Source organism: Colias eurytheme, chromosome 2 (assembly GCF_061535395.1).
Source record: "Colias eurytheme isolate Ceu_HAF_F1 chromosome 2, ilColEury1 Martin Lab GWU primary, whole genome shotgun sequence".
In the NCBI taxonomy this organism is placed as follows: domain Eukaryota; kingdom Metazoa; phylum Arthropoda; class Insecta; order Lepidoptera; family Pieridae; genus Colias; species Colias eurytheme.
The window spans coordinates 8,069,558-8,094,378 of record NC_142981.1 but is presented as its reverse complement, the minus strand read 5'-3'; the positions used below and the strand labels follow the sequence as shown (position 1 = coordinate 8,094,378).

Here is a 24,821-nt window from a genome sequence, read left to right as displayed (position 1 = left end):
TAGTTCCATGATTGCACTGCACATATTGCGAAGATTCGCACCGCTTCGCGTTCATTTTACATCAAATTAAAAAAAACGCTGTGTAGAATGTAAGTGTAAGTAGATCTGTGTCCACAGCTGATTTATACTATGTCAATGTCAATTACTTTGAGACAGGGATAGCGTGGTTGAAGTTTTGTTATTTATTTACCGAATGGTATTAAAATAAATTATTATTTCTCATTTAGGCTTTGACTTAATAATACCAACATTATGGGGTCTAAATCTAAAGCTTTATCTTTTAACGTGCAATCAGAGTGCCCATTTACAAAGGCTCGTGCCGGCCTTATGAAATTACCGCATTATAGTGTAAGGACACCGGTATTTATGCCTGTTGGGACTCAGGTAAAGTAGAACTACGTATTTTTAATTAATTTTAATTCACAAAGGACTTGATTTTGCCCCATAGACATACTTAAATAAATACCTTCGCTATTTCTATATATCTATATAAAACTCAAAGGTGACTGATATAGTGATCTATCAACGCACAGCCCAAACCACTGGACGTATCGGGCTGAAATTTGGCATGCAGGTAGGTGTTAGGACGTAAGCATCCGCTAAGAAAGGATTTCCCGAAATTCTTGCGGAAACGGGGAAAAACGGGGATGCACGTACAAAGTCGTGGGCGGAAGCTAGTCCTATATAAAAATTAATCCCTATTTCCCTTGGTCACGGAATCTCTCGTGAACGGCTGGACCGATTTCGATAATTTCGATAAAGAAAAACTCAAGTTGTGACAAAGAAAAGAAAATGGAAAAAACCAATGGCCATGTAAACTTCACAGAAGGCGCAAAGACAGGACATAATCTGTCGGGTCAGCTAGTGAATAATAAAAATCTGTAAAAGTAAGAAAAATAAGTATTCTTTTCGTATTGAAAAGTTGTTTAATATATACTTTTTTGCAGGGTACAATGAAAGGACTTTTACCAGATCAGCTTGAAGATTTGGATTGTGAAATAATTTTAGGAAATACATATCATCTGGGCAATCGACCTGGAACTGATACATTACAAAAAGCAGGTGGTTTGCACAATTTTATGGGATGGAATAGAGCTTTACTCACTGATTCAGGTGGATTTCAAATGGTTTCATTGCTCAAATTAGCTGAGATAACTGAAGAAGGTGTCAAATTCAGATCACCATATGACAATTCTGAAATAATGTTAACTCCAGAAAAATCAATAGAAATCCAGAACTGTATAGGTGAGTGTTCTTAATCTTAACTAATTTTCTAAAGAAAAGAAAAAGGAGTTGAGTTTTTAAATAATATTTTGATCTTGAAAGCTTTATGGTAGCAAATTTTTCAATAATTATTAAATGATCCTTTTTAGGTGCTGACATTATCATGCAATTAGATGACGTAGTGAGGACTACTTTTCAAGACTATGATAGAATTAAAGAAGCAACAGAAAGAACAAGTAGGTGGCTTGATAGATGTATCAAAGCTCATAAAAGACCAACAGATCAAAATATTTTCCCAATTGTGCAGGGTTTACTTAACAAAGACCTAAGGATCCTTAGTGCTACTGAACATATGAAAAAAGATGTAAATGGATTTGCTATTGGAGGTTTGAGGTAATAACTAATATTTACTTATCCAAAGAAATATTATGATATAAACTGTATAGATAAAATCAGAACTTATTTTACAGTGGAGGTGAAGCAAAAGATGATTTCTGGCCTATAGTCAGTTTGGGCACAGATTTGCTTGATAAAAATAGGCCTCGCTATTTAATGGGTGTAGGTGTGGCTATTGATTTAGTAATCTGTGTTGCATTGGGTGTTGACATGTTTGACTGTGTCTTTCCTACAAGAACTGCAGTAAGTGTTTTTTGATAATCTCATATACAAGTAAACCTGTTGTATTTTATGCAATAGAGATTAAAGAAAGATAAATTGTATGTTTTTTTTTTTGTTTCAGAGATTTGGTTGTGCTCTAGTAAATAAGGGGCAATTGAATTTAAAACAAAAACAGTATGAAACTGACCTCAATCCCATAGATAAGGATTGTACATGTTCTACTTGTAAAACATACACCAGAGCCTATTTGCATTGTATTGTTTCAGTTGAAACTGTTGCTTGTCACCTTATTTCAGTACATAATATTGCATTCCAGGTAAGAAAAGTTATTACTTAAGGAATATGCCATATTGTTTTTTTTTTGCTAAAAAGCTAATATTATATTTTATTGTTTCTCAGATGCGCTTAATGCGAACAATGAGAGATAATATAGAGGAGGGAACATTTCCTGAATTTGTCAAGAACTTTGTTAATGAATTGTATCCAGATAAACAGTTTCCCACTTGGGTGGTTAATTCACTAGCATCTGTTGGAATAAATATTCTTGAATCATATACCACTTTGTTTTACTTCTTGACTAAAATAAAAATGTGCTTATAGAACCTATCATAATTGTGGCAGATGTACTAAGGCACCAAATAGAATACATGATTATCAATGTATAGCTTATGGTACAGTCTGCCAAATGCGAATATTCATGATGTGCTCCATAAATTCAAATTCCATCAAAACAAACATAATAAGCAATAAGTTTATTTTTACATGAAATCATCAGAGTCATTTCCATCATAATTTGTTGTCATATTTTCCTTTTTCATTAATGTTGAATAACTTCTTAGTTCGGCTTCTTCTTTCTTCTTTTTCTCTTCCTCCTTCTCTTTCTCTTTCTTATCCCTTAAAACTTTCTTCTTGTCTTCCCTTTCCAATCTATCCCTTGTTTCTCGTTCCAGTCTTAAGTCTGGAAAATCCTCCTTTTTTGTTTTATTTAACCTATTAATTATATCGTTACATCTTTTGGCTACTCGTACTTTTCTTACATCTTTATCTTTGTGAAAAGCTACTTGGCCAACCTTAAAAAAAAAATTTACATATTAAAAGAGCGTCATTAATACATAGATTTATGAGATAAACAAAATGAAGTGCGCTTACCTCCATACTTGGGGTTTTCTTTAAGTTAGACCACATTGTATATACAATATCAATATCATTCATTTTATTACCCATGATGGAATTAGCTTTAACCAGCTGACATGCATCATCCAGCACAGAATTAGGAATGTCATCTATTGTTTGTCCCTAAAACATATTTAAGTCCTAGTACTACTAATATAGAATTCTATAAAAACCAGACTTTACAAAATAAATCACAGAAAATATCTTACAGGAGCTAGTCTTAGATACACATGAGCTGAAGACACTTTATCAACATGGAACCAAACATCCTCAGGCCAACCCCATTTAATTAAGTCTTCATCTGTTTAATATAAATAAAGATTTCGTTTTAAAATGAATTGATATCACACATAATATAACTTTTGAAATCAAATGTAGAAGAGAGCTTACTTTCATGTTTGTCGGCACCCATAAATAAAGTCACAGGGGGTGACACGACATTACTAGTAAAAAAGAACACCATATTGTATGTCTAAAAAGTTAATGAAACACCATTTATAGCCGTGCTTTAAATGCAGGCTTCATAAACATGAAAAATTTCAAATTTAGGAAAATTGTAAGAAATGTGATTTCTATTTTAAAAAAATATCGACAAGTGTCAAAACTGTCAAATGAATATTGCTAACCGTCAAGTTGACGTTTGGTTGTTGTTTTAGCTGGCAATATGACCTCCATTTAAGTATGACATTCACATTCAGATTTTTTTTTTACTAATCGTTACGGTCGCGCAAATAATAACAACAAAAAATTACGCAACATTGCTTTATTAGTTTTTAAATTTTTACTGTTTCAAATGTTCCTAGTCCCAACCGAAAAAATCTAACAAAGCAAAATTTACGAAAGTCAGTTGATCAGTTCAAGAGCTGCTGATGGCTGATTTATATTATGTGGTGTAACTGGGTGTACTAAAACTAATACGCAATAATTTTTGTAGGTAAGATATCCTTAGAGCTAGCGCGCACGAGCAACTTTGTCTCCGCAACTATTTTGTCTCTCCACCCATAGGCTAGTATGAAAGTGCGCGCACGTAGCGACGCAACTCCCCATACAAATTGATGGGAGAGACAAAATAGTTGACAAGTCAACCTTTGGCAACACATACGAGTTTGTCAGCTGCCTTATAAGATTGCGACTGAAGGACTTGTATCCATGGTTACGAATAAATTATTAATAATTAAAAAAAATGTCAGCTGCCTGTCAATTTGCCAAACAAAATGTCAAAATAAAAAAAAATGTATGTACACAGTTGTGGTTATTGAAATTAATATTACTTGCTATATAAGTAAGTTCTAAACGAGTTTATAGTCATGAATATTTTCATTGGAAAAGTTATACTGCAATAAAGTTTATCAGCAGTTTCAATTCCTTTGAGGAATGAACATAAAGAATTAAAAGTTGAGGAATCCCATAAGGTTTAGATTTAAATTCAGATAGCACCAAAAAAGTGTAATATCTTGTAATAATGGGTAGTCCAGAACGTGAACTTTGTCCACCTCCATCAGAAGAAGATGAGCTAACTCTACCACGAGCTAGTATAAATAAAATGATAAAAGAATTAGTACCATCGGTTCGAGTGGCTTTTGAGTCGAGGGAACTAATATTGAATTGCTGTACTGAATTTATTCATCTTATAAGCTCTGAAGCTAATGAAGTATGCAACCAAAGCAACAAAAAAACTATAAATGCAGAACATGTACTCACAGGTCAGTATTTAATTAAGACTCATGATTACTGGTAATTTGTTAGGTAAGTATCTATGTGATTCATAAAAAAAAAATCTTAAAATTATGATGAGATATAATATACTTAAGTACAGTAAGAGACAGTTAAATAATTAAAGAGTTACAGATTTTAATTAAGTTTGCTTGCAAAAAGGAATATTATATCTTGAAAAACTGGGCAGTCTAGAGCTTAGGTAAGCTTTGACACCAATGTAAAGCAGGAGTCCCACAGCCTGTAAAAAACATTTTTTTTAATTACAGCTCTTGATAAACTGGGATTTAGTGACTACACAGTGGAAGCTGAAGCAGTCCTTAAAGATTGTAAGGCAGTTGCTGCAAAACGCAGGAGGCAAAGCACAAGGCTTGAAAATCTTGGCATACCTGAAGAAGAACTACTGAGACAACAACAAGAGTTGTTTGCAAAGGTATGTTTTATATTTTGCCCAAAAAAAGTTAGAGATTTGAAAGATTACTTACACATACATTTTTATTCCAAAAAAAATCTTCCACTCTTTTATATTCTGTCTATTCAATATTATTAACAAATACACTTATTCAGTATTGTATAATTTATTACAGGCCCGCGAGGAACAAGCAAAGCAGGAACAGCAGCAATGGTTATTACTGCAGCAACAAGGTCTGGTTGGATCTGAAGGTACTCCACAACCGTATATACCACCTATGGTACCTAAGCAAGAAGATGAAGAAGACGATGACTACTCATAAATTTACCAACTGAATAACTGTCAATTCACTCTGAGAAATAATTATATAAAATGTTAAATGGAATTTTACTTAAACAAAGTATGCAATGCCATTTTATTAAAATGTATAAGTAAAGATGGTGGAAAATGTTATTCCCACAGACATGCCTTGATACATGTCTGTGGTTATTCCCCATTGATCTTACTAGGCATACCTGAACCAGACTCACAACACAATATTTTAAAATGTTGTTTCAGCATTCAATGATTACTTTTCAGAAAAACAAACCTGTTTCTAGGAAAACCATCTTACGTTAAGATTATTAATTAAAATAAAACAATTTTCAGTGCCTACTTAAATTGTATACCTTTTGTGTCCATACATAGAAATAAAAATATGCTGTAAAATAAAAAGTTTTATCAATGTCATGTGTGTTAATTTTATCTTTAAAATATCACATATAATATTATCCTTCTAAATCTTCTGTTTGTTCCTCTTTCACGCGTAAACCACTGATTGGAATTTGATGATACCTGGCAGTGAGGTTGCTTAAGCACCAGAATAACACATAAGCCTTTAATTTTGTCTGTTTGTCATAACTTCGCTATCTTAAACTGCGAAGATAAAAATATAATTATATACCCTCTTGATTTGGTATGGCACCAAACCTTTGGTTAAATACGCGTTCATAAAATAATTATAAGCTTGTATAGGTCCGATCACTCCGATCGCACTAGGTGTGTCTGTTAGTTAATTTTAACATTAATTTATATTTTTACCTATTATGTATACGTGAGGTATACCCACAGCCACATACCATCACAGAACAGTAAAAACAGTTGTTTTTTTACTGTTCTGTGCATACCTTGGTGCATGCCATAACATAACATAAGATCTTGCATAAAGATAGAGAGTAGTGACATTTACCTAGTTACCATAAACTTACCTTTGTAAACAAGACAAAAATGTAGTGTTTAAACTTTAAACGAAACTCTTAAGTGCTCCTTATTCCTATGCTTATATACACAAAACCATGAGCTATATAAAATGAATTCTAGTGATCCCAAAAAGAAGACAAAAAGAACAAAAAATAAGAATTCTACGAATTATAATTCTCAACAGACTCAACCATCTGTTGGTGAATTCAATATTTTCATATAGAAAATAAGTAATTGTAGCAAATCAGCTGAAAACAAGGGTTTTCAATTTTACAGAATGCTAATCCTAGAAATAAAGACAATACAGTTGATTGTGTGAAAAACCAATGCCCCTTATTAGCGAAAGATTCGGAATGGGTGGATTTTCTGGAGAGTACATCGTACGACATAAAGTTGAAGGACCACAATAATAATCCAGCTGGGGAAGAAGTACGGTTACGTTATAATAAATTTTAAATATGTACTTATACAATAGCTTTCATAATAGATTCTTTTAATTAAGTTTATAGTATCGGTATAAGAATTTCAATAAGAATAAAAAATTTAAAAATTAGCTAACGATTATATTATGTAATGGCTTAATATCATCTTAATTCAAGATTGCTTTCTATATTACTTGCTTTGTGATTGCTTTATCTTTAACAAGCATTTGCATTTCATTCTATAACTCATTAACGTACCTAACTAGTCCCTTATCGTCTCATATAGTTTTTTTTTTAATCGCTTGATCAATCTAGAACCTAAAGCCTATGATCATTTTTATGATTTTGAAATCAGTAAGTAGGTACATCCGAAGTAGACCTCGTTCTAACAACAATTTGTCCGAAATGCATTTAAAGTGCGTCATTCACCTTCAATAATATTAATAATTAACGCTTGTAAAAAAAAATTGTACTTAATAGCTTCAGACTAGCTACTAACTAGTTATTTTTCTGTCATCAGTATGTTTGTATGGTAATCGACCCCTATATGCTCGAATTTTACTCATAGGTAATCTATATAAACTTATGACCTATCAAGTAGGTATCAACTATCAAGGATCGGATCGGTGACAATGCAATAATTTTATCTTTTATCGTGTTTATTAGTTCTTGTAGTACATGTATTAATTATTTCATATACAAAGGTACAACCTGAAGATGATTCTCAAATTAAACCTATAGCGCTTATGTTTCCAAATCTTTTGAATGAAGACAGATTGCCATTAGAAGGAATTGTTAACAGAGCAATATCTACTACAGAAGTAACAAGGCATTTAGTTGGTCATAAAGCAAACTTTTCCTTCTTGAGAAAAGTTAACCGCTTAATACCTCCTGATAAGGTAAAGTATCTATAACCTACTCGTATATAGGTAGGGGGAGTCCGGGAGACTTGAACCGCTTTTTACTAAAAACTCTATAAAATCTGATTAGTGACCTTGAGAGCTTTAAGATCTATACCATATGGAAGCCTTATTATCTGGCTAAGATTTTATACCATTTTGAAAATAAAAATTGCAAGGAGAAGACAGTAAACTAAGTTTTAATGAAAAATGAGTTTTGATTCAAGTCTCCCCAACCGGCGGGACACTTGCCCATACCTTTTTAGAGAGGAGAAATGAAACAAATAAACCATATTACACACATTATTTATGTATTATTTAGACACGTTTAACAATAACTAGAATATTCATAATCACCTTCTAAACAAATTAGTGAAAATAATTATCCAAATGTTTTCAGAGCAACTGCATAACATAACATTCGCTTTTATTATTAATTAAATACTCGTTTTGAGGTATCTACTGCTATATAAATCTACAAAACTAATTTAAAGACATTTTTTTACTATAAACTAAGAATAACTATTAGTCTCAAAGATTAAATGTGGCCGTAGAGGGAGAATGTACTAGAGACGACATCGGCGTATACCCGAACGAGATGGCGAATCCTTACGTCAATGTTGCCAACTATTACAAAAACTTTTTATCCGAAAAACTGGCAAAATATCTATAAATGTTTGGGTATTTTTTTGTAAGATAGGTTTATGAAGAAAAAGACAGATTTGAAAAGATTTTGTTATTTATTAACTTAACTAGCGACCCGCCCCGGCTTCGCACGGGTGCAATGCTGATACTAAATAGTAAATACACTACAGAAAAACTGTGAACGTTGTATATAAAAACATAGCGGCCCGCTCCGGCTTCGCACGGGTATAAAATATATAGCCGGGCGGCCGGCCGGTACAAGCGCGGATCCAGGGGGGGGGGTCATGGGGGTCATGGGCCATGCCCCCCCCTGGGCCATGTGCACGACCTAAGTGGACCACTAATTTAATATTAACTTTTGAAATTAACAAAGTAATATTGTTCAACATGATTTTTTATTAACTTTTGAAACATAAAAGTAATATTATAGAACAATGAAATCAATTTCAAACGGAAGAGAATATAGGTAACAAAAATTAGAGGAAAAGTTATTTACGATCGATCTGAGATCGGGATTAAAAAAACTATAACTGCGGAATAAAGTTTAATGGTAAAGTTGTAGGTATTTAAAATATTTATTACAACTTTTGCTTTTACACTTCTCGCAATTAACCACAAATATCGAAATATCCCAGTTCATATATTTTTTATAAAAAAACAAGGCTAAAGTTTAGATATCATTTCAATCAATGGTAAATAATAATAGAAAATACAGTAAAATTAGGACAAAAAAGGTCAAGTGCGAGTCGGACTCGCGCACCGAGGGCTTCGAACAAACCTAATTGTTTTATTATGTTGTATCTTTAAATGTTGCTTGTAGCAATTTTTTCTTTGTCTGTGCTATAGGACGTGGGGAGTACCTTGTAGGTTGTGATTCCCTTGCAAGTAGTTGCTAGTTTCAGAATATGCGGTTTTAATTGCTATTTCTTCTGATTCAGATTCAAATTGAATTTGAATCAGAAGACAGAATAATATCTTATAAAACAGATACGGGAATAATTACGAAAAACATGAATTTTTTATTACATTATATAAAAAAAAAAATTAATCTTATAACCCCTTTACTCATGAACGCAAATGTAATGTAGGTATTCAATAATTGATATTCACATCAAAAACTTAGGTCTATTATACCTTTAAGCAGTAATAAAATCAAATTTCTATGTCAACGCAATTAGAAGATACAGCCGTAAATGTAGTCTAATAAAAACGTACTGGAAATAGTTCAAATTAAAAGTAAATTAAACGAAATACATTTATTTGAAAATGAACAGCAAAATGACGGTAGAAATAAATGGGCAGAGGGTCCGCGATAATGTGCGCGCGAGTAGCAGACGAAAATGGACGACTCCGCCGCTCGTTCGTTCTTATAAAGGCGCGCCGCACCTCGGTGAGGAAGGCGCGGGGGGTGGCCTTCCGGATTTTACTCCAACACCGCCTCTCCTGACGGGGCAGGGTCCTCGCTGCCTTCAGTGGCAGCTGCAGCTCGTGTGGAAGGGCCAGCTTCGCAGTCTTCAGCGTTATGATGTGCATCGTAACCTGGAATATACAAAAAAACCGACATTGAAAAAAAAAATACTTAAACCAATGCAAATGAGGAAAGCTGAACCGGAAAACCGAACCGTGTAACAAACTTTACACAAACATTAACATTTAATATTAAAAAAACATTTCACGATTTTGGGGAAAATTTTACCCTGTACTGGTATCCCTAATGTTAATCACATGATTATACCATAAATTTGAAACTACGTAAAAACAAATGGCGTCCTGAACAACAAGAACACTTCGTAATTTAGTCGGATAACACAAAAAAATGTTTACGTCTATTTCGATGAAAATATTATATATTTGTAGATAATTTCACATTAGAGTTAATGAAAATGTATCAACTATATCCAGTTCTATAAAACAATATACTTCAAATAAGTTTACTTACGTGTGAAAGGTAATATTTGGTAATCTTCGTTCCGGCCGATTTTTACAACCAATCACACTACAACGCACCATATTTTCACTTAAAGTCGGATTAAAACAGATCACTGTCAACGTTTATTAAACTTTGAAGTCACTTAACAGCGAGAAAAAACAGAAAACTAGCAAAACAATGGACTGTAGCCGCTTGTTTGGGACAAACTGCCTTTGTCCCCAACAAAAGAAATCGCATAACATGAGAGAAACAAAAAACAATGTTTCTGTCTCTCTTGCTCTTAGCTTTATAGTCATAAGTGTATTTCTCTCACGCATTCCTTGTCATTTTAGTGCCTCCTCTATGGTTCATTCTCACTCTACGAATGTGGCACATGCAAAATCAACATAGGTTTAATAAGTGGAACCATGTCTGGTGCACTACATACAAAAGACGATTAATGCCATCCGTCTACCAATAGATGCCGCTAAGTGTATCATTTTAACCAGCAAAAAATAAAATTAGATTTAATTGCAATTTCATTGCTTTTTATAATTTTTTACATACTTTTGTAAATGGAACCTACCTATTTAATTTAATTTTCACTCGATTTTAACTAATTTTACAGAAAAGTTTATATTCAAAACAACGCCATCTCATGAAACTACTATAAACAAGTTATTCTCCTCCGATTTGGCGATGCTAAACGAATACTAGATGGCACTAAGACGTTTTTACGTTACTTTTCACGTTTTTAACACAGACTAATAATAATATCACAGACCACAGACTAATAATAATATACTACGTTTTTAATACATAACCTCATTGCCTTTGCAGTACCTATAAAAAATATTGTAAATGGGTTAAAGCCGTTATTAAAAAAAATTAAAGCCGTATTTACATTTTACATTTAAAAATCCGAGTAGGTACAAAATATTATGTTGACAGTTGACGTTGACACTTGACGCCAAAGACTTGAAAATAAAAGGTACGTGTACATATATTTACATTAGTGCCATCTAGTGGCTCTGGAAGGAAAAGAACATCAAGTCTGTGTTTAACGTGCCATCTAGTGTGTTAAAAGCAAAAGACTAAGAGATATAATCGAACACGTAGTACGTTATTTCCCCACTGGCGCTTTAATTGCGTAAATTCATAGTGCAACTTTTTTTGTATGGAGTGCACCGTCTGTTGTATACGTAGTATATTATTATTAGTCTGTGGTGGAACTATAATTCAATGAAATTGGCGTAGTCGAATGCTAGTTGCATTGCTTGTTTTCTGGTTAAGCCATAGTGCATTTTACTGCAGGTCAATAAGTAACGAACGAGCAATGTCTCTTTATTTACATTGAAAATCTGGGAGCATTTGTATTGGCTCCCCTTGTCTTGCAAAGGTGTTAACTTTTATTCACCTAACAGGTAATACCGTCGTAAAATGGTTCTGTCTATCCCATACTTGATTGAAATTTGACGAATAGATTTGCCACTCTTTATTTCTCTGTCTGCACTTTCAATCTCAGACTAAGTAAACGGTTTCCTGTGACGACTATCTTCCTTAGGCTTATACTGAAATGGCATTTTCTTTCTGAAACAAAACAAAAACTAACTTAAATAGTGCACAAACTGCAAAGGGAGAGTTGAACCACTGTTTAAGTCTCCCGACTGCAGACTGGTTCAACTCTCCCACACCCGACTCATGGCTATATCTTGATTTTTTCCAACAAATCCACTATCACCTGGAGAAAAACACTGAACGTACGACAAAATATGATAATCTAGTAATGCAATAACGTAGGTGTTTGATACATACCTTCAGAAATGCGTGCATAGCAATTAAAACAACAGATCCAAAAAAATTCACTCCGCGACGATGAAAACACTTTTTCGTAACTCACGGTCGAACGCGTCTGTTATCACCCAAAATTTCGAGTTGCTTGTGATTGGCAGATTATGCGCGTTCATTTGTTTGCTACTTGGCGTAATTTGGCGCCTAATTTAAAAAGTTATTGAAAGTGGTTCAACTCTCCCACCTGGGCAAGTCTCCCGGACTCCCCCTACTACCTAATATCACTAATATGTACTGAAAATTATAACTAGGTACTATTAGTAGTAGGTACATCTATACATATTATATTATGTGACTATGTGTGGTGTTTTTCCGCTCGCGACTTCGCCCGCTTTGTCTAACTTAACAAATTATATATACTTAACACCATCCTCTTGAACCACTCTATCTATTAAAAATAACCGCATAACAATCCGTTGCATACCTAAGGACATAATATGTAGCTTATTAATAATGATCTAAGGTGTGATCTAAGGCTACATATAGATATACCTAGATAATATCTAGGTATATCTATATATGTTTTCGAGGGTAGGAGCAAAAAGAGACACACGTTTTTTAGTAAGCTGTTATATTTAAAATTCAATTTTACATACAAACACATAGTTTTAATTTACCTGTATGTGTTAATTTTGCACCTTCACCTACCAGTTAAATCTCCATATATTAATATCCAACAATTACACACTAGAACTATTACTTCACTTTTGGAACCACACAATGGAATCTGTCAAACAATCTATGACAGACATGGCAGCGATGTTCAATGCTAAAATGGCTGAATTCCAGCGTGACCTGCACAATGTTAATAACACCAACAATTCCCAACCTGCTTCTACCAGCCCCACTTCAAAATTAGCAGCAGAGTTTAACACCTTCCGCTCTTTTGTTGTATCTTCTCTGCATACTTTGCAATTGCAAATTGAGTTCCTCTCAAATGAGTATATCAAATGGGAGATAAGAAGTCGGAGGAAAATGTTGTTATTACATGGAATACCAGAAACCTCAAAAGAAAATCCTGCGAATTTAGTTGCCAAAGTAGTGGTGGATAACTTAAAAGTATCTCAGTTTAATCAGGAAGCTATTTCCCGGTGTCATCGTTTGGGTTCAATGAAGTCTGATAAGCCCAGGCCCATTATTATTAAATTTAAAGATGTTGCTTTAAGAGACACCATTTGGTTTTCAAAGACCTCTCTGAAGGGCACTGGATACACACTGTCAGAATTTCTTATTAAGGAAAGACATGATGTTTTCATCTCTGCAAGAACCCGCTTCGGTGTAGCCAATTGTTGGTCCAAAGATGGTTACATCATTGTTCAAGCTCCAGATGGCTCAAGACATAAGATCACAACAATGGCAGATCTTGAAACCATTCCTTCAGCTGCCGGGGGTTCAGCTTCAACAGCCACAAATTTGCCACAAGCCAATCAATCGAAGCCGGTTTCAAATGTAAGGCCCAAGAGGTTCGGCAAAGTTAAGTAAGCATTCAATGCATGTTTATTTCTATTGTATATCTTGCCCAGAAATGATTTAGCTTTTTAATTCAGTTTCTTGGAGTTCTCACTATGTTAATATCTCTTCCCTTAATTTGCTATGCTTCTTTATATTTTCATATATGAGCTTTTGGTTGTATTTTAGTAATTAGTATATTCTTATCTTGTTATGTACCTACTTTTGTTATAGTTAATACATAATAATATTACTACCCTTACATTTAAATGCTAGATACCCGATTGTAAATTTATTATTGTAAACAGGCAAACAGCACTTTGGCTATTGTCATTTGTCAATTAATATTTAATGTCAAACTTCACTTTTATAATATTATCAGTTGCGTGGATACTAGCATATTTGAATTCGCACAGACAGTAATTGTTTTAGCTTTTGTTGTAATTTTTATTTTATATTTTATATGAATGTAACTGGTGGTAAAGGTTATGTTTGAGAGTTAGATTTCTTATTATATTTTTATTTGCTTATTATTAGTTATTTAAATATATATACGTAGTATATATTATATTATATTTTATTATTTATGAATTTAAATTGTAGTACAGAGAATGAAAGTTTCATTTCCCTAAATTCAAGCAATGATTTCTCAGAAGATGACAGCTTCCATAGTACAACCTGTTCTCCTACTCCTTGCATTTCTTCCCTTTTTTCTAATGCTAAGAATACCTTAAATATTGTACATATTAATGCGCAGAGTATTCCGGCACACTATCCCGATCTCCTAGCTACTTTCGACTCCAACCCTGTTCACGCAATTTTAGTTTCTGAGTCCTGGCTAAAACCCTGTCTCCCTTCCTCTTCGTATAGTCTTCCTGGATTTAATTTGATTAGAAATGATCGCATCGGCCGAGCAGGCGGCGGGGTGGCTATATATTTGCGGTCTCAAATTTCTTATTCCATTATTAGTTTATCTCCTCAGCCCCCACCTGGCGATGCGGCCGAACATCTTCTTATCGAAATTACTTCCTCGAATACTAAAATCCTTCTTGGTGTCTTCTATTCCCCCAACCTTACAGTTAATTATTTCCCGTCCTTCGATCACATCCTTGAATCCTTTTCACCACTTTATAAGCATATTATTTTTTTGGGAGACTTTAACACTTGCTTACTCAAGGGTGACCATCGCAGCAAAAGGCTTTCATCCATTGTAGATTCTTTCAATCTGAAAATCCTTCCTTCACAAGCTACCCATACCGCTCCTAACTGTATTCCATCTCTCCTCGATCTTGTCATTGTTTCCTCTCCAGAGCATGTCACCGAGCATGGTCAGTGTTCGGCCGACATGTTTTCCTCACACGACCTTATTTTCCTTTCGTATAATTTAAAACCCCCTAAGTTAAAACCAAAAATTGCCATGCATCGTAATTTTGCTAAAATAAACACAGAGCGCCTTTCTGAAGATGCAAGTAAGACTGATTGGTCGGGTATTTTTTCAGCCGATAATATCGATGAGAAAGTGTCTCTTTTTAATTCTCTGATTATTCAACTTTACGATGCGCATGCCCCGCTCCGTCCTGTTAAGTTAAAGCACTTACCAGCTCCATGGATGACAGATGATCTAAAAAAACTGTTAAGAAAGAAGGCGCGAGCAAAGTCTAAATTAAAATTGTCTAACTCGGATACCAATCGGGAAAAATTTAATATAATTCGAAATCGCTGCAATACTTTATGTAGGGATGCACAACGTCAGCACTTTTCCAAATCCATTGACAACGGTGACCCGTCGAAAATGTGGAAATTCCTTAGATCCCTTGGTCTTGGTAAATCCCCGCTCATTTCCTATCCTAGTACAGTCCATGTCAACGACCTTATTTCCCACTTCTCCAATCCCGCTTCTGATTTCCTTCCTAACTTAAAATCCAACACCTTAACCCATCTTAATACCTTACCCCTCCCTACTACGCCTCCTTTCGTATTCCGTCGGTTCTCTGAGTGTAGCGTTAAGAAGAGCGTGTTGTCAATTACCTCGAAGGCTGTTGGTAGTGACTGTGTTGGTCGAAGCATGATCATTCCAATCCTTCCCATCATTAATCCTATCATTACCCATATCCTTAATTTTTCAATTTCTTCAGGAAAATTTCCTAGTGATTGGAAAAATGCTCATATTCTTCCTCTTCCTAAAAAACCGAATCCTGCGACCCCATCTGATTTCCGCCCTATTGCTATCCTGCCTTTCCTATCCAAGGTTCTTGAACGGTTGGTTCAAGAACAACTAAGCATTTTCCTAAATCATAACCAACTCCTAAATCCTTTCCAGTCTGGTTTTCGACCAGGGCACAGCACGACCACTGCCTTAATTAAAATTACTGACGACATCCGCCGAGGTTTCGACAGCAAAAAGCTCACCATACTTACGCTGATTGACTTCAGTAATGCATTCAATAGCGTAGATCATGATGTACTGCTAGCTGTTTTACGCTCTCTTAACTTATCTCTCTCGGCTGCTGACTGGGTACGGAGCTACTTACAGGGACGTCGTCAGCGTGTACTAATTGAGGAACTTTCCTCAACTTGGTGCAATGTGTCCGCTGGTGTTCCTCAAGGTGGCGTTTTGTCTCCCCTCCTTTTTTCCATATTTATAAATTCCATTTCCAATTCCATTGTGTCACCTTACCATATGTATGCAGACGATTTTCAATTGTATAACCACGCCTCACTCCTTGAACTTCCTGAAGCGATTTTCCAAGTAAACGCTGATCTTGCAGCAATTGTCAGATGGAGCAAAAATCATGGTTTAACAGTTAATCCTCTCAAAACCCAGGCTATTATATTCGGAAGTAGGCAATTAATCTCGAAAATCGACTGGACCAATTTTCCGAACGTCATCGTTGATGGTGTACTTATCCCGTACAGCACGCAGGTTAAAAATCTTGGCCTGACTCTTGACCAAACTTTCTCCTGGGATGAGCAAATTAAACAAGTGAAAAAAAGGGTTTTTTCTTCTGCTTTTTCCTTACGGCGCTTACGCAACTTTCTTCCTATCTCAACCAAAACTGCGTTAGCTCAATCCCTCCTCCTTCCTCTCCTTGATTTTTCTGACTCCTGCTATCCTGATATTCGTGAATATCAGCTGGACACCCTTGAGAAGCTTCAAAATTTCTGTGTCAGATTTATATTTGGACTACGTAAATTTGACCATGTCTCTGAGTTTAGGAAAAGATTAAAGTGGCTCCCCATCCGCCAACGCCGGGATACTCATTTGCTGCATCTTCTGTACACTATTCTATTTAGCCCTAAGTCACCGCAATACTTAAAGGACAACTTTGAGTATTTAAGCTCTAGCAATTCCCTCTCTCTTCGTTCTTCCAACCTGTTATTACTATGCACTCCTATCCACCATTCCAATTTTTTCAACAACTCTTTTACTGTTCGTGCTATCCAACTTTGGAACGCTTTACCTGAGAGTGTTAGACGCGCTAAAACGCTCTCCTCTTTTAAATCACTATTAAAAGATCACTACCTTTCCTTACTGTAGCTTTTTCCCTACCTTTCTGTTTCTGCTTGCTGACATCTGTAACTGTAACCATTGTTTTTGAATGTCTTATCATCTGTGTACTATGGCTTGTGTATAGTATGTATTTTGTAATTTGTATGTGTATGTTTAGTATGTATTTAATATTATGTATGTGTATGTACAATATGTATTTTAGTAATATTTTATGTATGTATTTTAGTATGTACCTACATATTTTTGAAGTATATAATATGCAATATTTAGTTTATATAAATATGTGTGTAAATGTGTCTATTTTACATTATTTGCAATGTATTGTTATATTATGTAATTGTAATTATAGTCATTTATTTTGCGCTATCCCACGACCTTCTTACATTTCCTTTCCTACCAGGTTGCCTGGTAGAGATTGCTGTTCAGCAATAAGGCCGCCTTTTGTACAAATGATGCCTTTGTAATTTTGTTCTTTTTTTTTCTGCTTTGTCCTTTCATGTTTGTACAATGAAGTATCCATACTAATATTATAAATGCGAAAGTAACTCTGTCTGTCTGTCTGTCTGTTACTCAATCACGCTTAAACTACTGAACCAATTTGCATGAAATTTGGTATGGAGATATTTTGATACCCGAGAAAGGACATAGGCTACCTTTTATTGCGAAATAATATGTACCGCGGGCGAAGCCGGGGCGGACCACTAGTTATAAATAAATAAATAAATAAATATGTAGCCTTAGCCCTTAGACATATCTATATGTAACAAAGTCGCTTTCTCTGTCCCGAATCCCGATGTCTAATATAGACATCGGGACAGAGAAAGCGACTTTGTTTTATAATAAACGGGAACTATGCGGGTTTTACTTTGAAAACGCCTGCGAAGCCGCGGGTAGTTTGTAAATTGTAATAGAACGTTTGCCAGCGGCCTAAACAAAAAAAAACATTATTTTTTAAAATAAAACTTGATTCAAATATTTTCGCAAATTTTCTTGCCACACCCGAGAATCAAAAAATAATAAAATATGTTAAAATTACACTGCACCTATCGATCGTTAGATGAAATTTCTGATAATTCAAATAAGAGGAACACCATGCCTACCTACTTACTACAATACTAGCCTTTATCCCGTGGCTTCGCTCGCGTTCTATATGTAGGTAAATCTAAGGTCCATTTTCGAGTGCTCAGATAAAACGTACAGTAGAAATGGTAGAAATATAATATAATAGGTAACTGACTAAGAATAAAAAAAACGTGTGGCACTCGGGGACTGCCGCGGTAAAGCTATTGCATGCTAATTGCTATGCCTTCAAGCCACGTCTCCGCCCGTCGGAGTGTGGAGCGTGAGGTTTTTTCGTTACGGAATTTCTAGATTCGGTCCCCGCGCTCAAGGCCTGCGATAGAAGCTATGCAATAGCTTAAAAATACGATACGTTAAGTAGTTACCAACATGGTTTCTAAGATGAATGAATGAATGAATGAAAATACTTTATTTGCACCAAAAGCAAGGAAAACAATACGAAAAAACACATACAAACAAACACGTACAAAAAGGCGGCCTTATCGCTAAAGCAGCGATCTCTTCCAGGCAACCTTTAGTCGAGGATCATGAGAATTACGTTTTATGATGAGGTTGATGGTACAGAACACAAACAACATTAAATAAATAAATAAATAAACATAGTATACATATACATACATACGGATATTATAAAGATAAAAAGTAAATATTTAGTTGCTTTTTAAACTCATTCAATGACCCTGCCCTTCTGATCTTATCGGGCAAACTGTTCCACAGCCTGATAGCACGGACCGTAAAGGAACAGTCATAGAAATTAGATCTATGAATAGGAACATGTAGTAGGAGTTTATTACAGGATCGCGGGGAACGGGTGGTGGAGTTCAGGAACTGGAAATTACTTTTAAGGTAGGAAGGCGTATTTGGACAGAAAAGGATGCAGTACAATAGGTTTAGGATATGAGCATTCCGGCGGAGTCTGATAGGGAGCCACTTGAGCCTTGTGCGGTATTCACTAATGTGATCATATTTGCGCAGACCAAAAACAAATCTCACACAGAAGTTCTGGAGACGCTCAAGACTATCAAGTTGGAATTCAAGGAGGTCAGGATAGGAAACATCTGCATAATCAAAGAGGGATAGGAGAAGGGACTGAGCAAGAACAATTTTAGTGGGAATAGGCAGAAAGTTCCTAAGTCGTCTGAGAGAACCAGCTGCTGCAAACACTTTTTTCCTAAGTTCTTTAAGCTGATTTGTCCACGATAATGTTTCATCGATAAAAACACCAAGACTCTTAACAGTGGAACTGTAAGGAATGTCGGTGTTATTTATGCAAACATTAGGTAAAGAGGACCTATCAATTTTAGAAATAAGCGACTGACTTCCAATAATAATTACCTGCGATTTCTTCGGATTAATACATAGACCATGGTCGCGGCTCCAATTACTAATAGTCCGTAAATCATCATTCGTGAGTGCAACTTTCCTACTTAGGTCCTCAAGTGATGAATGGCAATAAATTTGCAAATCGTCCGCGTACATATGGTAGAGACTGGATATACCCGAAGTGATGGAGTTGATAAATAAGGAGAACAGGAGAGGAGAGAGCACACTACCCTGAGGAACGCCAGAAGTAACATCAGACCAGGATGAGTAACACTCGTCCAGTAGAATGCGCTGCCGGCGGCCCTCGAGATAGCTGCTAAACCAATTAATCACTGCCGGAGACATGTTGAAAGAAACGCGTAGCAAGCTCAACAACACATCGTGATCAACTGTGTTAAATGCGTTACTAAAATCAAGTAGTGTAAGTATTGTGAGCTGCCGTTTGTCCATACTCAATCTAATATCGTCTGTGATCTTGACTAACGCAGTGGCCGTACTATGACCTGGACGGAAACCGGACTGGAAGGGGTTGAGAAGGTTGTTTTTATTGAGGAATCTTGAGAGTTGCTGCTGCACTAATCGCTCAAAGACTTTTGAAAGGAAAGGTAATATGGATATAGGACGAAAATCGGAGAGAGTAGAAGGGCACTTGGACTTAGGGAGAGGGATAATATTTGCACTTTTCCACGAGTGTGGAAAAGTACATGAAGATATGGAAAAATTGAGGATATCAGTTATAACAGGAGTAATCAGGTCGAGGATGGGAATGATCATATTACGACCAATGCAATCAACACCTACAGCCTTAGAAGAGATGGACAAAATGTTCTTCTTAACATCGGCGACAGAGAATTGGCTAAAAGTGAAAGGAGAAAAGGAGGGAGTTGATTTAGATGACAAAGAATCAAGTGTGTTACGTTTACAGACAGGATCAAATACAAGGGAAGGTGAGGAGAAGTGTTTATTAAGGTCATTAATAGAAATGCCATTGGGAAATTCGGTTTTACAGGAAGATTTACCAACTCCAAGGGACTTCAGAAATTTCCAGACTCTGGCCGAATCTCCGTTCTGTACAGATTCGTGTATGTACCGTTTTTGAGCGTCTCTGCACATAGTGTTGCAGCGATTACGTATTTTCTTGAATTCTTCACGATGCTGATCACAATTTTTTTGTTTTAGTTTGCTTTTAGCTTTCGCCTTGCAGTTCATAATTTCCCTAAGGCTATCAGTTAGCCAAGGCGCTGGAAGATGCTTCAGCTTAATGGGACGCAAAGGTGCGTGTTTGTCATATAATTGTATAATGAATGAATTGAATAAATTTACCTTATCTTCAATCGATTCAGCAGTTGAGAGTGAAGACCAATCTATATTAGCTGCATCGTGTAGTAGACGATCTGTATCTATTCCACTAAAATTGCGTTGCATGATGACTTTAGGTTTAATTTTAGGAGGACGGATTTTATAGGAGAGGAAAATTAAATCATGATACGAAAAGGCGTCTGCCGAGCATTGGCCGTGTTTATGTACATGATTTAGAGAGGAAACTAGGATCAGATCAAGGAGCGAAGGAGTGCAATCAGGAAAGAAGTGCGTAGGACCAAGAGGAAGTAAGGATAGATTGTAGGAGTCAATAATTGAAGTTAACTTATTAGCTCTAAGATCATTTTTTAACAAACATGTATTGAAATCCCCCATTATGATGACATGGTCATATAGTGGCGAGACACGGTCAAGGATTTCATCAAAGGAGGGAAAGAAGTCGACGCTAGAATTGGGACTATAAAAAACACCTAACAGGATTTTGGTATGGGAGAGAGTGACTTCAAGAAGGAGATGCTCTGCTTCATTACATGGTGGGGGCTGGGAAGAGGAACTTACAATGGAGAAAGGAATATGAGCGCGTAGATAAATAGCCACACCACCACCCCCTTTACCAGTTCGATCGTTACGAAGCAGGTGGAATCCGGGAAGCGAGAAGGAAGATGAGGGGAGGCAGGGTTTTAGCCAGGACTCAGATATAAGGATGGCATGGACGGTTTTCGAATCAAAGGATGCAAGGAGGTCGGGATAGTGAGCCGGAATGCTCTGGGCATTTATATGGACCACGTTGAACTTATTGGAGGAATCAGAGAAATGAGAGGATAAGGAAACGGGGAGAGGAGTGTAATCCGTGCTAACGAAACTGTTATTACTGGAATTGCATGATAAAAAGCTGTTATCAGTTAATGAGTCATTAGAGTCTGACATTATCAGAGTTAAAATTAAGTCGATAGATTGAGAAGCAACTTTGAGCGTTATATGAAGAGATTATAGAAATGAACCAATAAATAAATAGCTATAAGTTTGTATATAATTATGACGATAGTAGGGGTGATAAATAAATAAATATTTTTATATATGTATATACTTATAACCTAGTACTTTAAAACCAAAAAAATAAAAAATAAAAAAGATAAATAATAAAAACTATTATCAAAATAAAATGTAATTCCATAATACCTGGACCACCAGCTGTGGAGAGAGAACAATACAAAATTAAAACTATATTACTCCAACTTACAAAGAACTGTACCCAAAAGAATGGCATCTATTACAAACTAAACTTACTCATGTTTAAAGAAAAAAAAAAAAAAAAAAAAATATTAATAAGCTGTCAAGTATGTACGACAAGTGACAGATGTCAAGTAAACAAAGTATCAACAAGTACATAATATTGATAATATTTTAAGCTATAATAACTACAGTCTACACTACGGATCTATGGATAAGCAAACAATCAAAATATGAACAATGTAAAATTGATATTTAGATAAACTTCGTGAAACGAAATAAAAGTTTCAAATTATAGACGAAAAAAAGGGTAAATTACTAAAAATATCACATTTATAATAGGTAAAGTAACCAATTTACAATAAAAATAAGTAGTTAATTGATTTAAAAACAATTAAAAATAAGATTTAAGATCTAAAAACACCACAATAAATATATGAATGTGAAAGATGTTATATTCACTATTTGTATACTACTACAATATTACATTTATTATAGGTAAAGTAACCGTTGTACAATAAAAGTAGTTACTTAACTCAGATTTAAAAACATGTAAATATAAGACTTAAGAACTAAAAACAATCATATAAGTGTGAAAGATGTTATATTCACTATATACTACTAAAGATATCACATTTATTATAGGTAAAAGTAACCGTTAAACAATAAAAATAAGTAGTTACTTAACTGATTTAAAAACATGTAAATATAACATTTAAGATCTAAAAACACCAAAAGCAATCATAAAGTGTGAAAGATGTTATATTCACTATATACTAGCAAAGGATACACAATATTATATTTATAAACTAGTGCTAAAAAACAACAAAAATATGTTACTTGGCTTTAGGAATCCTTTTAGTTCTAGATGTTAACTTGGGATCCTTGTTGCTTTGAACATTAGTAATAGTAGAAGCAGATTCAGTCGCAGAAGATATGGCATTCAATTCAGAAAGAGACTCCACACGATGACGTTTACCATCCAGAGCAAGAACAAAAACATAGCCGTTCCTCGTCCAGCAGGTAAGATTTACAGCTGATGTGAAAATAAATTAAAATACGGTCTACATATTATAAAAATGTATATTTATAAACGACTGCCAATTAGTTAAACTTGATTTTTTCTTTTATAGGTATGGCTAGAAAGTTTATCAGAAAAAAGCATTTCGTCGAATTCGATTAACATTACTGAAGACCAGGCATTTGATCAAAGCGCTGCAGGTGTCTATTTAATTAAAATAATATTACTTAGGTACATAAGTATTCAAATATGTAATTAAATCTCCAAAATTTAGTTTTAACTCGGTGGCTCTTGTGTTTTTTTTAATAATATTCTTAAACTTTGTAAAATTAGAATTACGTTCGTAAACTGATTAAATTAATCCATGTAAATTGTAAACCCAACATAGCCACATTACCTGCAGCATAAGTCAGTACGTATGGCTCGCTGCAGACTTCTTGCGATTTGATCTCTAATTCCATTGTAGAATATTTTATTTTATATTTTAGCCGTCGATACGAATTCAAAAGCAAGTTCGTCTACGCATTAAGAATGTAGTGAAAAGTGCAGCCTGCGATTTTTTTTGAAAATTAAAATAATATAAGTACAGTATGGGGCCTTTAATTTAAATACCTACTTGTACGGAAGGTATTAAGGTGGAAGCTTAGAACTCAAGGAAAATGAGAATAAAAGAATGGGATAATTTCTGTGGAGGCGTATACGGTATAGGAACCCATTTTAGCTCCTAATTACGAAAAAAAATTATATGATCAAAATCCGAGGAGTCGTAACTATAGGTCAATTAAGGAAAGCTGGCATGTTCACAGTACTCACACTTATGCAATTTCACTTACAGTATGTTCAAAAATAAATGCGACTCTAGTTTCATTTTAGACTTGAATTGTAAAATGGTGCGTTGTAGATAAATATATGCAAATATAATTATGAAAGCTCTCATAATTTACCTGTAAAATTATAATTTAAAAGTAAATCAATTGATGAACTTAATTATTTATTCTAATAATAATCAATTGGATAAAAATATAAATAACCATTCAATTATCAAATTTTCCGCAAAATTTAATTACGGATCAACAACTTTACGAACACTTCCAAAGAACACATACCGCAATAAGACATTGGTATTCAATTTTAAGTAAGAACAAACGATATCGTTTGTAAATTAATGTAAATGGTGATAACTCTGATTATTAATTAGTAATTTGATTTTTGAAAAAAAAAATGCCGATTTTAGTCAAAATTTATATTTTTCTAACAAGATCCTTATCATCCAAATTTCCACATTGGTGAGAAAAATTGACATTTCTAATGAAAATGAACAAAAAATTAAATGATTTTATTAAATACAGTAAAATAGTCTATAATTCTTCCATTTACTGTATCACAAAATTCTTCATAGATTTTTAGATATTCGTACTACACCAATTACATCACCCTGTATTTATAAACAATTGCAAAATATGACACATACATAGGCCGGGAGATACTGACACAAAATTTCGGGTCATTTGTAACAGAATGGCGGTTCTACAGGGGTCTTACGCAATGACAAAAAGAAAAATGATGGTCAGAACGCTGGTACCGACGGACTAGTCGCGTGGGCGTTAGTCGAACTCGTCGGATAAATAGCGAAAGTCAAACGATTTGTAACACAAAAATTTTAGAATTTACCGATAGCCCATAAAAAAGATGTAGGCGGTAGTGTCAAGCCATACTTTTCCGGTGTAACTTACAGCCCCCCATACCGACGCGATGCGTTGATTAAAAAAAAACAATTCAACC

The 24,821-nt window shown here is 34.8% G+C and overlaps 4 protein-coding genes and 1 long non-coding RNA gene across 5 annotated transcripts; 3 read left to right on the top strand and 2 right to left on the bottom strand.

The window, feature by feature from the left end:
• The first annotated feature begins 143 nt into the window (after positions 1-143).
• On the top strand, positions 144-2,442 carry Tgt (tRNA-guanine transglycosylase). Its single transcript, XM_090109426.1, has 6 exons — positions 144-384; positions 948-1,245; positions 1,374-1,617; positions 1,695-1,863; positions 1,964-2,158; positions 2,242-2,442. The coding sequence occupies exons 1-6, from the start codon at positions 253-255 to the stop codon at positions 2,440-2,442; spliced, it is 1,239 nt and encodes a 412-aa protein (XP_089965552.1). The 5' UTR covers positions 144-252.
• Positions 2,443-2,579: 137 nt separating this feature from the next.
• LOC149910531 (coiled-coil domain-containing protein 25) lies at positions 2,580-3,617 on the bottom strand. The gene is made up of 4 exons (XM_090108066.1): positions 3,406-3,617; positions 3,225-3,316; positions 2,992-3,138; positions 2,580-2,912 (listed from the first exon to the last, which is right to left on the bottom strand). The coding sequence occupies exons 1-4, from the start codon at positions 3,476-3,478 to the stop codon at positions 2,601-2,603; spliced, it is 624 nt and encodes a 207-aa protein (XP_089964192.1). The 5' UTR covers positions 3,479-3,617; the 3' UTR covers positions 2,580-2,600.
• A 598-nt stretch (positions 3,618-4,215) lies between these two features.
• Positions 4,216-5,867, top strand: NC2beta (negative cofactor 2beta). Its single transcript, XM_090108055.1, has 3 exons — positions 4,216-4,718; positions 4,998-5,161; positions 5,316-5,867. Exons 1-3 carry the CDS (start codon positions 4,478-4,480, stop codon positions 5,460-5,462), a joined length of 552 nt encoding a protein of 183 aa, XP_089964181.1. The 5' UTR covers positions 4,216-4,477; the 3' UTR covers positions 5,463-5,867.
• Positions 5,868-6,488: 621 nt separating this feature from the next.
• On the top strand, positions 6,489-23,568 carry LOC149910528 (uncharacterized). The gene is made up of 5 exons (XM_090109825.1): positions 6,489-6,575; positions 6,656-6,808; positions 7,506-7,700; positions 23,152-23,239; positions 23,528-23,568. Exons 1-5 carry the CDS (start codon positions 6,489-6,491, stop codon positions 23,566-23,568), a joined length of 564 nt encoding a protein of 187 aa, XP_089965951.1.
• LOC149910529 (uncharacterized) lies at positions 9,587-10,641 on the bottom strand. The gene is made up of 2 exons (XR_016458008.1): positions 10,285-10,641; positions 9,587-9,884 (listed from the first exon to the last, which is right to left on the bottom strand). It is a non-coding gene; the product is annotated as an uncharacterized LOC149910529 (long non-coding RNA).
• Positions 23,569-24,821: the final 1,253 nt, after the last annotated feature.

Coding starts and splice junctions, on each gene's coding strand:
- Tgt (XM_090109426.1), top strand. CDS start 253: ATGGGGTCTAAATCTAAAGCTTTATCTTTTAACGTGCAATCAGAGTGC. Junction 385..947: donor TTATGCCTGTTGGGACTCAG/GTAAAGTAGAAC, acceptor ACTTTTTTGCAG/GGTACAATGAAAGGACTTTT. Junction 1,864..1,963: donor TCTTTCCTACAAGAACTGCA/GTAAGTGTTTTT, acceptor TTTTTGTTTCAG/AGATTTGGTTGTGCTCTAGT.
- LOC149910531 (XM_090108066.1), bottom strand. CDS start 3,478: ATGGTGTTCTTTTTTACTAGTAATGTCGTGTCACCCCCTGTGACTTTA. Junction 3,317..3,405: donor GGGTGCCGACAAACATGAAA/GTAAGCTCTCTT, acceptor TATATTAAACAG/ATGAAGACTTAATTAAATGG. Junction 3,139..3,224: donor TGTATCTAAGACTAGCTCCT/GTAAGATATTTT, acceptor AATATGTTTTAG/GGACAAACAATAGATGACAT.
- NC2beta (XM_090108055.1), top strand. CDS start 4,478: ATGGGTAGTCCAGAACGTGAACTTTGTCCACCTCCATCAGAAGAAGAT. Junction 4,719..4,997: donor TGCAGAACATGTACTCACAG/GTCAGTATTTAA, acceptor TTTTAATTACAG/CTCTTGATAAACTGGGATTT. Junction 5,162..5,315: donor AACAAGAGTTGTTTGCAAAG/GTATGTTTTATA, acceptor AATTTATTACAG/GCCCGCGAGGAACAAGCAAA.
- LOC149910528 (XM_090109825.1), top strand. CDS start 6,489: ATGAATTCTAGTGATCCCAAAAAGAAGACAAAAAGAACAAAAAATAAG. Junction 6,576..6,655: donor CTCAACAGACTCAACCATCT/GTTGGTGAATTC, acceptor TCAATTTTACAG/AATGCTAATCCTAGAAATAA. Junction 6,809..7,505: donor ATAATCCAGCTGGGGAAGAA/GTACGGTTACGT, acceptor TCATATACAAAG/GTACAACCTGAAGATGATTC.